Source organism: Phacochoerus africanus, chromosome 15 (assembly GCF_016906955.1).
Source record: "Phacochoerus africanus isolate WHEZ1 chromosome 15, ROS_Pafr_v1, whole genome shotgun sequence".
NCBI lineage: Eukaryota > Metazoa > Chordata > Mammalia > Artiodactyla > Suidae > Phacochoerus > Phacochoerus africanus.
In genome coordinates this window covers 70125394-70140431 of record NC_062558.1, presented here as the reverse complement: position 1 = coordinate 70140431, position 15038 = coordinate 70125394, and the positions used below count along the sequence as shown (strand labels likewise).

The following is a 15038-nucleotide window of genomic DNA, read 5'->3' as shown; positions in this document are numbered from 1 at the left end:
CTGCGCCACCATGGGAACTACAGTTATAAAATTTAATTTTAAAAATCCATGCATTAAAAAGCTAACCAGATGCCCTGGTTAATATCCCCTATCTTATTAAACTGGGAAATAATAACCAAAATGTGTTATGCTATTCTACCACTTGATTTACCTAAAAGTCCCTACCAGTGTTCCTTTGAAAGTATTTTTTATGCAAATTTTACTTTTAAAAAAGTAAAGGACATGAATTTCTACAAGTCTAGGTCCTAAACTTTTTCGGTTAGCTTTATGTGAAAATATAAAAAGTGGGAAAAACATAATTTGATTTTAATAAGAAGCTTTGGCATACAGCAGAAGAGCATTGTTAAAGTGGGAATGATTCATTCTCCTGATTTTGCTTCTAGGAAGCTAAAACTGACTCAGAAAGGCTTTCCAAATGTCAATAGGAAAGAAGGCTTTAATAAATTGTATAGTATGGAATTTACCAATCATTATATTTTTTATACTTCAGTTATAAAATTGGCTAATATCTTTAGGTGCAACCGACATTTTCATTAATTCTGGGAATGAAGTAAATTCATTAATTCTGGTAAATCGGGGCAGGTCATTCTTACTTTCAAAAGTACAACTTCGAATTTTCCACTCAGTTGACTTAGTCTTTCCTTAACAGAGTTCTAGACTCTTCTATCATAGCCTTGAAAATCTCTTGAGAGAGACTGTATATTTTGCTTAAACTTGGTTGATTGCAACATTGGTTATCAGTTAAGAATCTATTTGCAAGTTTAATTTTATCAGAAGTTATATAATGGTGCTGGTCTTTAAGAAACAAATCAGCACTAATCCTGCTTGAAATATACAGATAAGAGTGTCAGTTTAAGAAACCAATTTACAAATCAGTGGCAATTTACAGTTTGCTATGTAAAATAAATTTGGCAAGAATGATATTGTTCCTAGACCTTAGAGGTAGGGAAGAGAGCTGAAGCAAGTGATTTTGAATACCAGCTTTACCATTTATGAACTGGGCGAGTCAGTTAACTTTTCTATGCCTCAGTTTCCTCCTTTGCTAAATGGAGATGATGATAGAACCTGCCTCATAGAGTTGTGTGATTATTAAAAGAGTTAATATAGGTAAAGCACCTAGAATAGTTGATGGCAGATAAAACATCATATATGTCAAAAAAATATCATTGAGTTCATCCACAAGTGCAAAGAATAGATAAGACCATTCATTACTCAGGATAAACAAAAGAATGTTTTGAATGAATGTCATATAGATCTTTGTGCAATGAATGAGACAGAAAAAAAACTAAATTTAAATCTTTATGCAAATCATATACTCTGTCCAGAACTTAGCTTACAGATGTACAATTTGATAATAATTACATTTAAGTAAAGTGATGTCGTGAATACCAACTTAGAATTATGCATGTAAAGTATATGGCACAGTGTCTGACAACAGGTAATACTTAATAAAGAATAACTTCCAGAGTTCCCTGGTGGCTTAGAAGATTAAGGTTGTGATATTGCCACTGCTGTGGCTCAGGTCACCTCTGTGGCATGCATTCAATACCTGGGAACTTTTGCATGCTGTGGTTGCAGCCAAAAGGAAAAAAAAAATCTAAGCATGCTTCACTTTAATACAGATATAGTATTCTCATAACTTGTTTTCCTTGAAACTATACAACACACAGTATTATTCTGTGATTAAAAAAAAATTCGCTCCAAATTCTTTTATGTTTAGTGATCATAGATTGAGTGAAAATGAAATGGGTTTGAAAGCAAGTAGAGATAGATTAAAATACTGACTCCAGCATAAACTCCCCAATCCTGGGAAAATTATTATGCATTCTAAACTTCTAATTTCTCTTCTGTAAATTGAGGAAATCCATTTCTCTCTTTTTGCTTCTCCCTTCTGCTTCTGCCTTCCCCTTCTTCTCTTTATCTTTGTCCCTCTCCTTTTCCTTCTCCTCTCTTCTTAGTTAAATTTAATCCTGCTGATATTTGTGGAATTAAGCTTACTTCCTTGTTTAAATTTGAGAAATGCACTTGATATCAAGGTCTGTCATCTTACCAGATTGTTTCTCTGGCTGGTTATCTATGTATCCATTCATAGGTCCATGGCTGTCTAGCAGGTTGATAGTATTTCCACAGAAGGATATATGTCATTGCTACCTTCCTTGACTAACCTTTACTCAAAGGTCACATGTTCTCATCTTGTCCACATGTTCTGGAGTTATGTAGACTAGTCTATTTAGCAAATATAAAAGAGAACAAGATTCTCAGGAATTTTCCAATAACACTTCAACTTATTAACTACTACATAAAATCAGAAATGCAGAAATGCTTTCTGGCCTTTCATCTCACTTTTTAATTTTCATTTGATTTTCAGCTATTAGAAGAAAAGCTTTTAAACTAATAACATTGTTGTTACTATAGAAATAATATATTTTAAGTAATAAATATATATGAAGATATATAAAATATGAAGAAAGTTAAAATATTGATTATATTAATGTATTGATGACATTGCTTACCATTTTCACATATTTATTTTCTACTATATCTTAAACATAACACATATTTCTTACACAATTTGAGATAGTATGTGGAATTTTAAACACTGTTTTTTTACCTTCCCAAAACATTTTCCTTTGAAATTACTGTGCTTTGAGTCTATATAATATCACATTATATAGAAATGTATCCTTATATAATCTTTCCACTATTATAGGGCATTTATTTCCAAATTTTGCTATTATAAGTAATGCTGCAATGAATATCTTTGCATATAAATTACTTTTCATATTCCTATGCCCTTATGAATATGTATTTAGAGTGAAATTAAGTTATCAAGGATTTTAAAAAATCTATTCTAATTGCCTATGAGAAAGAACACAAAGATTAAACACTGACCACAGATATTTATCATATTATCATGAAGCTCAAAGCTCTACTTCAGGAAATCCCTTACAGAAGAAAATATAATGTGGGAGATTCTTTTTGGTAAAGAAATTTAATACATCTCTGAAACATGCATGCTGCCTGTTTCTTGGCTCTTGGATCCACATCTGTTAGCCAAGGTGGAAATGATTTCTTTGTAATAGCTAAGAACATTAAATGCTGAAAGTAATAGAACATAGTATATGTTCTGCTGCAGAATTTTTTTTTAAATTCACGTATAAATAACAAAGGACAGGCAGAGCACAACTATGGGTTCCAAGGAGTATTCTAATAGCAACTTTAAATGAAAGGAATAATTACATTTTAAATACTTCTTCAGATTTACTTAAAAATGAAATCCAAAGGCTTTTTACCTTTTTCATAAATTAAAGGCAGTTCTTTTGTGTACCTTTTAACATCTGGAAGTTCCTTTGCTATTTCTTCTATGCTAATGTAATTAAGGTTGGATCATAAATAATTCTTCTAATGGTGGAAGCATATCACAATCTATATGGGCTTGGCCTGAGATATGGCACTCAATGAAAATAAAGTTGCTGCCTTGTAAAGTACTTGTAATCTCAAAATTTACTCAATCCAAACTACTTATTCTTTATCTTGCTATTTCCATTTTTATCTCTTCTGCACATTTAGTGCCCAGATCCATCATGCAAACAGGACTTATTGGCGTACCTGGAACAGATTAAGTTCTACTCTCATCAACTGAAAATATGCAGTCAAGTTAAAGCTGAGATACAGAACCTGGGGGGAGAGCTCATCATGTCAGCGGTGAGTACTGCCCTGCACTTCTGCCATCACGTGTGGAAGATGCCTGAAACAAAGGAGCCATACCCCCCCTAACCCCACCCAATCTTTTAGGTCCAAGTAGGTTAGAGAAAAAACTCAACGGCAGAATATAAAACTGCAATGAAACTAAACTAGTAAGAAATCTTGCCAGACTTCTTAAAGAAGTGTCAAGTCAGTACAGCTTATCTTTATTTACTTCAGAGAGGTTTTTTTGATTTTGTAAGCCACTTGTGTAAGAAATAGCTGTTTAGAGCATGGTTTTCTGATTTCAGAAAGTGTACAGATTGAACTCTGAATTGAATCCTATAATTTTTATAAAAATAAGTGAATGTAGAATGGCAAATCAATGACATATTTTTTGCTATTAATTAATATTCATATTCCCATTATTCATTTCTTGATCATAGAAATTTAGGTCTTGAAAACTGTTATCTCCCTATGCAATTGAAGCAGTGGAGTATGATAGAACATAAATAGATTTAGAGCAACTTTCATAAATTCTTTGGTGACCCTGAGTTTCAAACTGCTATAAAATGACCACGGTAGGAATAATGTATACTCTATCTACTCATCTTTTAATAACAGTAGATCATTTCTCTAGAGTGGATATGGTAATAAAATAATATTTTAGATATATATTAGATTCAGTTTTCAGTGACTTTGAGAAGGACATGGACCAAGGTAATAAATTTAAGCTAAAGTAAAACATTATGGACATTCTAGGAACTTATTTTCATGAGGACAAATTTTTAAATATGATAACAGCATACTTACAATGCTTATAAATGTGTAAATGTAAGAGCTCTATAGCCTGACTTCAGACTTCTCCCAATAAACTAGTATTCTTAAAAAAGTACATAGCTGGAAAAAAAAAAAAGGAATCGCTATCAAGAATAGAGGGCTAGGAACTAATTAATCCTTATTGACTCTGTTTCTCTTGCCTATATTTTGTCTCATTTAATCCTCACAATAACATGCAAGATAGATTTGCTTTATGTTATTTAACCCTTGAAAAAATTAAACTCAGAAATTTATAAAGGTTCTGAGTTCAAACTAGTAAATGTCAGAACTTGGGTTCACCTTCAAAGTACTATGCCTCCTCTGTTTGGGTGGACAGTCTTGAATCTTTGATAAAAATGAAGAACAAAAGTCAAAAGTAAATAATTTGGAAATTGTGCCAAAGTAATTATTAGAGATTAAAAAAATAGTTTCCTTGATATTTAATTTTTTAAAAAATCAATAATGCAAACCAACACAACTGTGCTGTATTGGTTCCCTGTGACTTTTAATAGGAAGATGCATTTTAAGCAGTCACCATCTATACACACAGAAACATGTGTGGGTGTATGATACCTGCCTGACTACATAAATGCATTTCTACAAACACTATGCATATCTGTATATACACATTTTAAAATACTGTATCTATTTTTGATTATTAGACAATCATTTTCTCACTTAACACTGTATGATTTTAAATGTGTAAAAAATTTATTTTTAAGCAATATATGTCTTCTGTAAACGTTTATCAATTTCACACATTCACCATCAGTCACAAGGTTTAAATCCATATGAATTTTATTTCTAATTATATATTTACTTCTTCATGGTGTCTGAAGCTAAGCTTTCAAAGAAGTTGATAGAAGTTCAGTCAGTACATTATGTTAGAATGTTTTACTGTTTATTGTCCCTCCAAATATAATTTCCTCCTGATGTGCAGATTTTTGTATCCCTTCCTGTTTTCCATGATGATTCAAATTCATGAACTTTACATATTTTACAGATAGATTAGGCATGAGCCATTTAGAATCCATGATTTAAAATTTAGAAGTTGAGTCATTATAAAATGAGGGAATAGCACTGCAAATGCAAAACTATTTTGTCATCATTTCCCATTAGAAAAAATAAATATGAAGGAAGTGTGTGTACTATGCCCCAGTTTATATGACTTTGTGCCGTCTGCCTGCAGGTAGATCCTGGAAAGCTTTTAAAACACAGTTCACTTGTAAGCACCAAGCACAATTGCTTTATTTTCTCAGTGACCCTGAGTTCTCAGTTCTCAACTTGTCTTCTTATTTAAATTGAGGAAAAGTTCTAATATTGGTCATAACTTTTCTATGAGATCTTTTGAAGACTACTAAGCATGATTTTAAAGCAGAGAAACCCATTAAAAATGAAGAAATTTGGTATTCAAAACTATAGACTCTTAAAAGTTTGCATTCCAAAATGAGGTTCATGAAAAATTCCTTTTTTCCCCAAATTAAAGCATATTTGATTTACAACGTTTTGCCAATTTCCACTGTACAGCAAATTGACCAGTCATACATAAATGTACACATTCACTTTCTTATATTATCTTCCATAATAGTCTATCCCAAGAGACTAGATATAGTTCCCTGTGCTATACAACAGGACCTCGTTGCTAATCCACTCCAAATGTAATAGGTTTACCTCTACTAAACTCAAACTTCCAGTCCATCCCACTCCATCCCCCCACCTCCTTGGCAACCACAAGTTTGTTCTCTATGTCTGTGAGTCTATTTCTGTTTCATGGATAGTTTCATTTGTATCATAATATAACAGAAACAAACTCATAGACATGGATAACAGACCTGTGGTTGTGAAGGAGGAGGAGAAGGGAGTGAGATGGACTGGGAGTTTGGGGTTAATAGATGTAAACTATTTGGAGTGGATAAGTAATGAGGTCCTGCTGTATAGCACAAGGAACTATATCTAGACACTTGTGATGGAACAGGATGGGTTTTATGGGGAAAATAATGGGTCATTTTGCTGTACAGCAGAAAATGACAGAACACTGTAAATCACACTGGGTCATTCTGCTGTACAGCAGAAAATGACAGAACACTGTAAATCAAATATAATAAAAATTAAATTAAATTTAAAAAGGAAACTATAGTTTCTTTAATGTTTGAATTCCAAAATTAGGTTTCTGAAACATTGCTTTTAACAAATAGGTTTGGTTTTAAAAAAATAGATATGAATTGAATGCATTTATGCAGTGAATGGGCAGAGTGCTTCTGGGTCTGGGGTGTTAGGGTTAGAATAAAGAAGGAATTTGAAATTATTCTCATAATAGACTCTTTCACTAAAATTATCTTCCAATAATTTTTAGATCTATCTGCAAGCATTTATCCTGAAGTTACCTGTTTTATTTGTAGAGAATCCAAAATGTATTTAGTCCAAAACACCAATCATGAATTGAACATCATCTCTATACCAGGCATCAAGAACATCTAGGAGATGCAAAGATTAATATAGGATGCCTCCTTTAAGATGTTTGAATATGTGCAAACTTAAGATACATAAAATTACTTTAATATACAAAAATAAATTCAAAATAATGTCATAACCCATATGAGAGTTGAATGAACAAAGTACATGGTAAGAGGTGAAGAAATAATTAATTCCACTGATTGGCAAGTGAGGACGAGAAAGCTCCTAGAGTGGTTTGTCTCTCATTTGACTGTTAATGTATAAGTAAGACTACAACTGTATATTTATGAGGGCAGAAGAAGAAAAAGATTTGACATAGATAGGACAGGTGAAGTAGAAAGAAATAGGGAAAGATCAGGAATTTTATAGAAACAGCAAACAGTCTGAAATGGATGGAAAAATTGTACTTGGCATTGTTGATATGTGTTATGAGGGGTAGGAAGTAGAAGGAAACTGAGATTGATTAAAAAGTATTGGTATCAACATTTTAACTTTATTCTGTAGGCAACTGAGAGTAATTGAAAAATGTTAAGTTTGAGATGGGCATAAACAGATCTATGTATCTGAAAGATATCTTTTTTTTTACAGACTCTATACCTAACCTTTTATTTTCTTTTTTATGGAACTATAGTTGATTTGTAATATTATATTCATTTAAGGTATACACATAGTCATTCAATATTCTGGTAGATTATATTTCATTAAGACTTATTAGAGAATAATGGTTATATTTCCCAGTGTTGTGCAATATAGCCCTGTAGTTTATTTACTTTATACATAGTAGTTTGTACCTCTTAATCCCCTACCTCTATCTTGCCCACCCCCCACTACCTTGTCCTCAGTGGTAACCAGTAGATTGGGTTCTAAATATGCAAGTTTGTTTCTGTTTTGCTTTATTTATCATTTGTTTTATTTTTAAGTTTCTATAAGTAATAGCGTGTGGTATTTGTCTATCTCTGTCTGACTTATTTTACCAAGCATAATACCCTCTAGGTCCATCCATGTTTGTGCAAATGGAAAAAATATTATTCTGAGAATTATTATCTGCGTGTGTATGTATGCATTTCCACAGCTTCTTTATTTTGACAGGGTAGTTATAGTTGGAAAGATGAGAGACTGGAAGATAGAAGATTATTTAGGAATGATATTTTTAAAATAATAGTCCAAGAGGGTAACAGCAAGAACCTGGGTTAAGGCGCCATTAATAAGAATGGTGATGTGTGTATCCTTGCAAGAAAAAAACTATGAGGTAGAAATTATTAGAATCAATGATCTATTGAATGTTAAAAATGAAGAAATAGGAAGAATTAAGACTTACCCCAAACGTTTTGAGATTTGATAGCTTTCTTAGTCAAAATTGGCATCATTAACCAAGATAAACATATAGAAAGAAGAGCAGATTAGGAAGGGTAAGGCAGCTTATTCAGATTTTAGTCATAAGTGACTAAGAGTTATCCAAAGAGAAAAGTCTAGGGGAAGCTGGGTACATGGCTCTGGTACTGAGGAGAGAGATATAAAGAAGAAATAGATCAGATCTAGTGGAAGCAAGCTGATTAAGACAAAAATAGCTGAGACAAAGATCCAGAAAGATATTTCTTCCTACACACATGATTCTAATATGCCTGTTTCAGATGCAGAGACTTAGTTGTAGCAATTTAAACAAACTAGGAGTTTACTACCTCCATAAAAAGAAAATCAGGGAATGGGTAGTCCTGAATGTCAGCTTCACAAAGTCATCAGGAAATCAGGCACTTAGGTCTTTCTGCTTTATTATATTTAGCTCCTGGTTTTCATTTTTATCAGGGTTGAAATATCACTTCTTTTGCTTGAGCTATGGGTTTTATATTCCAAACAGTAAAAATGAAGGGAAACAGAAGCAAATATTACTTACATCTTTTTAAGTCTCTTCCAAATGCCTTCTCTTATATTATTGGCAAGATTTTAGCTATATGTCTATATATAACTTCAAAGGATACTGCAAAATGCAAAATGTGTTTGCTTCTGTGTGTTTTAATCTAGACACATTGCTTTCCCCAAATAAAATCAGAATTTTATGTCTGTGAAAAGAGAGTAGATATTAGGTGACAACCAGCAATTCTACATATCCTTCTGTGATGGCCAAAATCACAGCAGTACTCATATATATTCTAACTATATGTTTTTCATACATTTTCTCCTTTATACTATAAGGTCCATGAATAGATTTGAATTGAATGTACTATAGCCAATGATTATAAACACAGAAAATTCTGATTAACTGAACTTTAAACTTCATACTGGAGTTTACACCTATAAGGTATCTTTTCATCTTTTCTGAGGCAGTATCAGTAATACGATGAAAGCAAAAATTGGACCAAAGTGGGCTGAATACTAAGTATGCAGTGAGAGAGAAAATATGGTAGTTTGCAGTAGATTTTCCAGCAGTTTGTAGTTGAAAGGAAAGGGAAAGTATTGGATAGGGGTGAGAAGAAGAGACAGAGAGATTTGAGGTGCAAATGGAACTGCTAGAAACTTCTTAATCTTTTTTTTTCTCTCTTTCTCTTTTTGGTTAGCATATTTTTTTACATACTTTTTAAGATGGTGGTAGTTGGGAAAATGTCTAGATAAAGAGCAAGAAGCCAGAAAAGAGTGAATCTATAAAAGAAGACTATACCTGATAAAGTCTTAAGCAAGAGAGAAGGAATGGAATTAGGAAAACAGGTAGAAAGACTAGGTTTGGAAAAAAAAATTTTTCCTGAACCAGAGATCCAGATAAATGAAGATATAAACACATTGAGATCCAGATGAATGGAAAATTGTAGAGTTTCTTGTACCTCATGTTTTGGTAAAATGGGAGGAAGGTTTTCCCATTAAGATTAAGACTGGAGGGGTCTATCCACAGCTTTATTTTAGCAAAGGAGTAAAGTAAACATGTCCATGTCTTCACTAACTTTTTAATATTGCTTAGAAGAGAAAATAACCTAATACTAATGATTTGAGATAGTGATCCTATTGTATAATACTGTATACTAGATATTTTTCTGCCAGAACTGAGCTCCAGGACTTTGCCTGGATTGTGTAACCTGACTCACCTTCACTTTATCCTTCAGTCACATGAAAGTGAAATAAATGTGGCCTTCCAGTGGCTATCCTCTCTCACAAAAATAGGGGTGGTATATAAAAGCTTAATTTAAAATAATGATAGCAAAACATAATGAAACTATGTAATTAAACATACTGTTTTAGATCAGTTTCCATAGCCTCCCTGATTTATTAATGTACTAATTAGGAAGACAATATAAATATAAATATAAGAAGATTAAATGTACCTGGATTATCTAAGGCCGTCCCATAAATTCTCCATCAGTTTTTCCTCTTGTGTCCTTATTTACGGTGCCAAGTGAGGAAACTATTTTACTTTGTGAAAGGAGTCTGGGTCTAAGAAAAAAAATAATGTTATGTTCTAGACTGTGTATATATATATATATATATATATATATATATATATACACAAAAGAAAGAAAGAAAATTATTAAAATGGTTTTAAATCCTTAAAGTTACCCTTTCTCTGAGTGTTAGGCTTCTAGGCTAGCAAATTTTTTTATACTACTTAAAACTGATTAATTATGCAGTTGCCATGTTTTGTGTATTTCCTTTAATGTGTTTAATTGTGCACTCTTACCCCAAGGCAGGTGTGCCAAAGACACAATTTTAAAAATTGGATAAACAATAAAACTAATCAGTCAGAGGGGAAAGATCAGCAAGATGGAAATTTTGCCAAGCAACAGCAATTCAGCCATAGCTGAAATCAAGGGGCAGTGTGCATTCAACTAGAAATGAGAGGGAGTAGCAACAATACAGCTTTTGACCAAAAGAGCCACTAGGGCCTACAAAACTCAGGCAATCAAATATATATACTCAATGACTTAGTAGGTTAATGTGCTTGCCATGTTAAGACATTAAGGGAATTAGTTAATGAGCTTTTTGAACCTACTGCAATCATTGGTAGTTATCAAGAAAATTGGGGAAACTAAAAGATTTGGAAAATTAAAGTATTTAGAGATTGAAAAAAGGTTTAATTTTTAATTTTTAAAAAAATATCCAAAGATTTCTTTAAAAGATTTAAAAATTTTAACAAAAGGTTTAAACATTTTTAAGAAAATGTATGAAATGGAATGGGAAGAGATGAAGAAGTGAAGAGGAAAGGAATGGGGAGAAGAGCAAGGGGAAAAAGTAAAGAGAGAGAAGACTTGAAGCCAATAAATTTAACTCTCAAGAATGTTGGGGTGTTTCAATTTGTTTTTAACGCTATATAGGAGGTAAATGTAAGGAATAAAACTTAGTAATTCAAAGAATATGTTTTTAAAACAAGAAAAGGTGTGAGAGTATTGTTTTCATTCATTTTTTCTCTCTTTTTGCTTGCATTGTAGTAAAGTGGACTATGAAATTCTCTTGACATTTAAGTAAGTTGATATGTCAGTGGATTTTCTTGATTGTGCTAGGCATCCAGTTTAAATAGCACTTGAAGGGATCTTAGAAATAATCTATTCATTTTATAACTATCTAGCTCAAATTAACCTTTACAAACAATAAAAGAAGTCAAGGACTTTCTGTGACTTTCCTTAGTGCATGAGGATATCTAACAGCAGAACCAGGGCCAGAACCTAACTCCCATGTTCTTCACCCCATCACTACTGAAATCTTTGTAGCCTCCCAGTAGGGTTAGTGGCAAAACAACAGTAGTCTGGGCATTCTCAGCTGGGATGGTTGCTGTAGATATCAAGAAATAAGGACTATTTTAATTAAAATATGTAGAAAATACTGAGAACATGGTATTAATCGAACAAAGTGATGATTGAATGATACCTCCTGACCAGAATAGACAATTCAGCCCCAACATGAGAATCTAATAGGAGGGGAAAAGGAAAACTACTGGACTCCAAATCAGGAGACTCAGGTTGTAGTCTAGACATTAACATCTTTGGGTCTGTTTCTTTATCTATCTCTAAAAGTAAGGTTAAGGATTAAATGGACTCTATGATTCCTTCCAACTCAGAATTTCTGATCTTATTCTCTTTTATATTCAATGTTTAAATTCCTTTCTCATTTCCTCTGTGTATATCCTTTAGCTATTTTCTTTGTGATGACCGTAGGGATTATATTTAACATTCCAAAGTTATAAGTCTTTTGTTTTGTTTTTAGGGCCACATGTGTGGCATATGGATGTTGTTCCCAGGCTAGGAGTCAAATCAGAGCTGCAGCTGCTGGCCTACACCATAGCCACAACAACTCTGGATCTGAGTGGCACCTGTGACCTACACTGCAGCTCACAGGCAATGCTGGATCCTTAACCCACTGAGCAAGGCCAAGGATCACACCTGCATCCTCATGGATCCTGGTAGGGTTTTCTATCACTAAGCCACAATGGTAACTCCCAAAGTTATAAAATTATAGCTTGAGTTTGTACCAGTTCAACTTCAATAACATACAGATTACTTTCTCCTTAATAGCTCTGTCCTCTGCCCCTTTCATTTGTTGATGTTACAAAGTTACACTTTTATACATTTTGTCATAAAACATAATACACATTTTAATATGTTATCATCTTAGATTATATAAAAAAATGTGTAGTTAAAAACCAAAACTACCTCAATACTATCTTTTAGACTAATCAGTATTTAAAAAAAAAATGTTAGCTTCATAACATGTGGAAAACAAAAATTGGAGTGACACCCCATTGATACAATAATGCTAGCTTTTATAATTGCCCATGTATTTACTGAGCTCTTTATTCCTTCATACAACTTTGGGTTACTGTCTAGTGCCTTTTAATTTCAATTTGCAGGACCCCTTTTAGCATTTCTTTCAGGGCTGAACTTGTGGTAATAAACTCTTTGAGCTTTTGTTTATCTGGGAATGTCTTAATTTCCTCCTTACTTTTGCAGAACAGTTTGCTGGATATAGTATTCTTATTTGACAGTTCTTCTTTCAGCACCTTGAATATATCATTCTATTATCCTTTGTTATTCAAAGTTTACAATGAGAAGTCTGATGATTATCTTACTGAGGATTCCTTGTAAATGATGAGTTACTTCTCATGGCTTTCAAAATTCTCTTTTTGTCTTTGGCTTTCAACAGTTTGATTATAATGTGTCTTGGAGTGAGTCACTTTGTTTTTTCTAGTTATAGTTCACCAAGCTTTCTGGATGTTTATATTTCTGTTTCATCAAATGTGGGAAATTTTCAGCCATTATTTCCTCAAATATTATTTCTACCCCTATTTTTCTCTTTTCTTCTGGACTCTCACGATGAGTATGTTGGTCTGTTTGATGTCTCACAAGTCCGTTAGGCTTTTCTTCACTTTTCTTGAGTCTTCATTCTGTCTGCTTCTCAGATTTGTTCATTTCTTTGTACTATCTTCAACTCTTCCAATTATCTCTTCTGTCTGCTTAAATTAGCCTTTAAGGAGTCTCCCCCATGGCGCAGGCACAGTAGATTAAGAATCCAACAGCATGCATATGCGTTCTTAGGGTAGTTCCTATAAACTACCATAATTTCTGCGAAAAAAAAAAAATCCAACTGCAGTGACTTGGGATGCCATAGAGGTGTGAATTCGATCCGCATCCTGGATCAATGGGTTACAGGATCCTGCATTGCCACAGCAATGACATAGGTTTACTTGTGCCTTGGATTCAATTCCTGGCACAGGAACTTCCATATGCCATGAGTGCAGCTGTAAATTAAAAAAAAAAAAAAGGCCTTTTAATCCCTCTAGTGAATTTTTCATTTCAGTTATTTTTTCACTAAAGAAAAATTTTGTCTTCTGTTTATTTTGTTCATATATCATTTCCTTTATTTCTCCACATCTTTCTTTAGTTCATTAAACAGCTTTAAATCAGTTGTTTTAAAGTCCTTGTCTAGTAGATATTCTATTATGTCTTTTCCAGGGATAGTGTTTTTTTGTTTGTTTGTTTGTTTTTTGTTTTTCCTTTGAATAGAACACAATTTCCTGCTTATGTGCTTTTTTGTTGAAAACTAGTCATTTGAATCTAAAAATGTGGTAACTCTGGAAATCAGAGGCTTCTTCCTTCTCAGCGTTTTCTCTGTGTGTATGTGTGTTTGCTTTTTGGTTTTGCTTTGTGAGTTTTGCTTTGTTTTGCTTTTCGACTGTTGTAGGTTATCTCTGTGTCAGTGATCAGCCTGAAGTGTAACCTAGAAATTTTCTTAGGCCTTTTATGAACTTGTGCCTTCCACTGGGCATATTCAGTGATGTTCTAATTTTCCATGTATTTGTAGCTACTTTTGAATGTTCTTGTCTTCAATATATGGCTTGCAAGGAGGAAAAAAAGAAAAGTGAGGGCTGAGTTCCTACTATGGCTTAAAAATCCAACTGCAGTGGCTTGGGTCACAGGTTCAATCCTGGCCCTTTGCAGTGCATGAAAGGACCCAACATTGCTGCAGCTGCAGCTTGGATTCAATATCTGGCCAAGAAGTTTCATATGCTGTAGGTGTGGCCTTTTAAAAAAAAATGAGGGTCAGGAGTTCCCATCATGGCTCTGTGGTAATGAACCTGACTAGGATCCATGAGGATATAGGTTCGATCCCTGGCCTTGCTCATTGGGTTAAGGATCTGGTGTTCCCATGAGCTGTGGTATAGGTCACAGGTGCAGTTCAGATGTTGTGTTGCTATGGCTGTGGTATAGGCCAGAAGCTGCAGCTCTGATTAACCCCTAGCCTGGGAACTTCCATATGCTATGGGCGTGGCCCTAAAAATAAATACATATATACATACATACATACATACATACATACATACATACATAAATGTTAATAAAGGTGCCCCTAGAAGTCACTTCAGCTAGAGTATGAAGGGTTTTCATCAGTCGGGGTAGGTTTAACAACAATGGTCACTGCCTCCTTGTACCTTTGTGATGAGAAGCATCACTCAGTGATAAGATCACAGATTTGTGATATTGAGAGAGGGTACTGTTTTTCCCCCAGCCTGGCTCTCACAAATTGCATGCAAGTTACTCCAGGTATGGGTGCACAGCTCCCTGTCAAGTGGTTGAGTTGGGGGATAGACAGCTGTTACTGTGCTAAGA

General features: G+C 33.6%; 1 protein-coding gene across 1 annotated transcript in view; it reads left to right on the top strand.

Annotated features, from left to right (window-relative positions):
- The window catches only part of LOC125116320 (catenin alpha-3), a gene marked incomplete at its 5' end in the record, with an annotated part of 829627 nt that overhangs the window by 761267 nt on the left and 53322 nt on the right, over positions 1-15038 (top strand). Inside the window, one exon of the mRNA XM_047761436.1 lies at positions 3571-3705. Within this exon, the coding sequence (XP_047617392.1) occupies positions 3571-3705 (135 nt within the window). The remainder of the gene's footprint in view (positions 1-3570; positions 3706-15038) is intronic.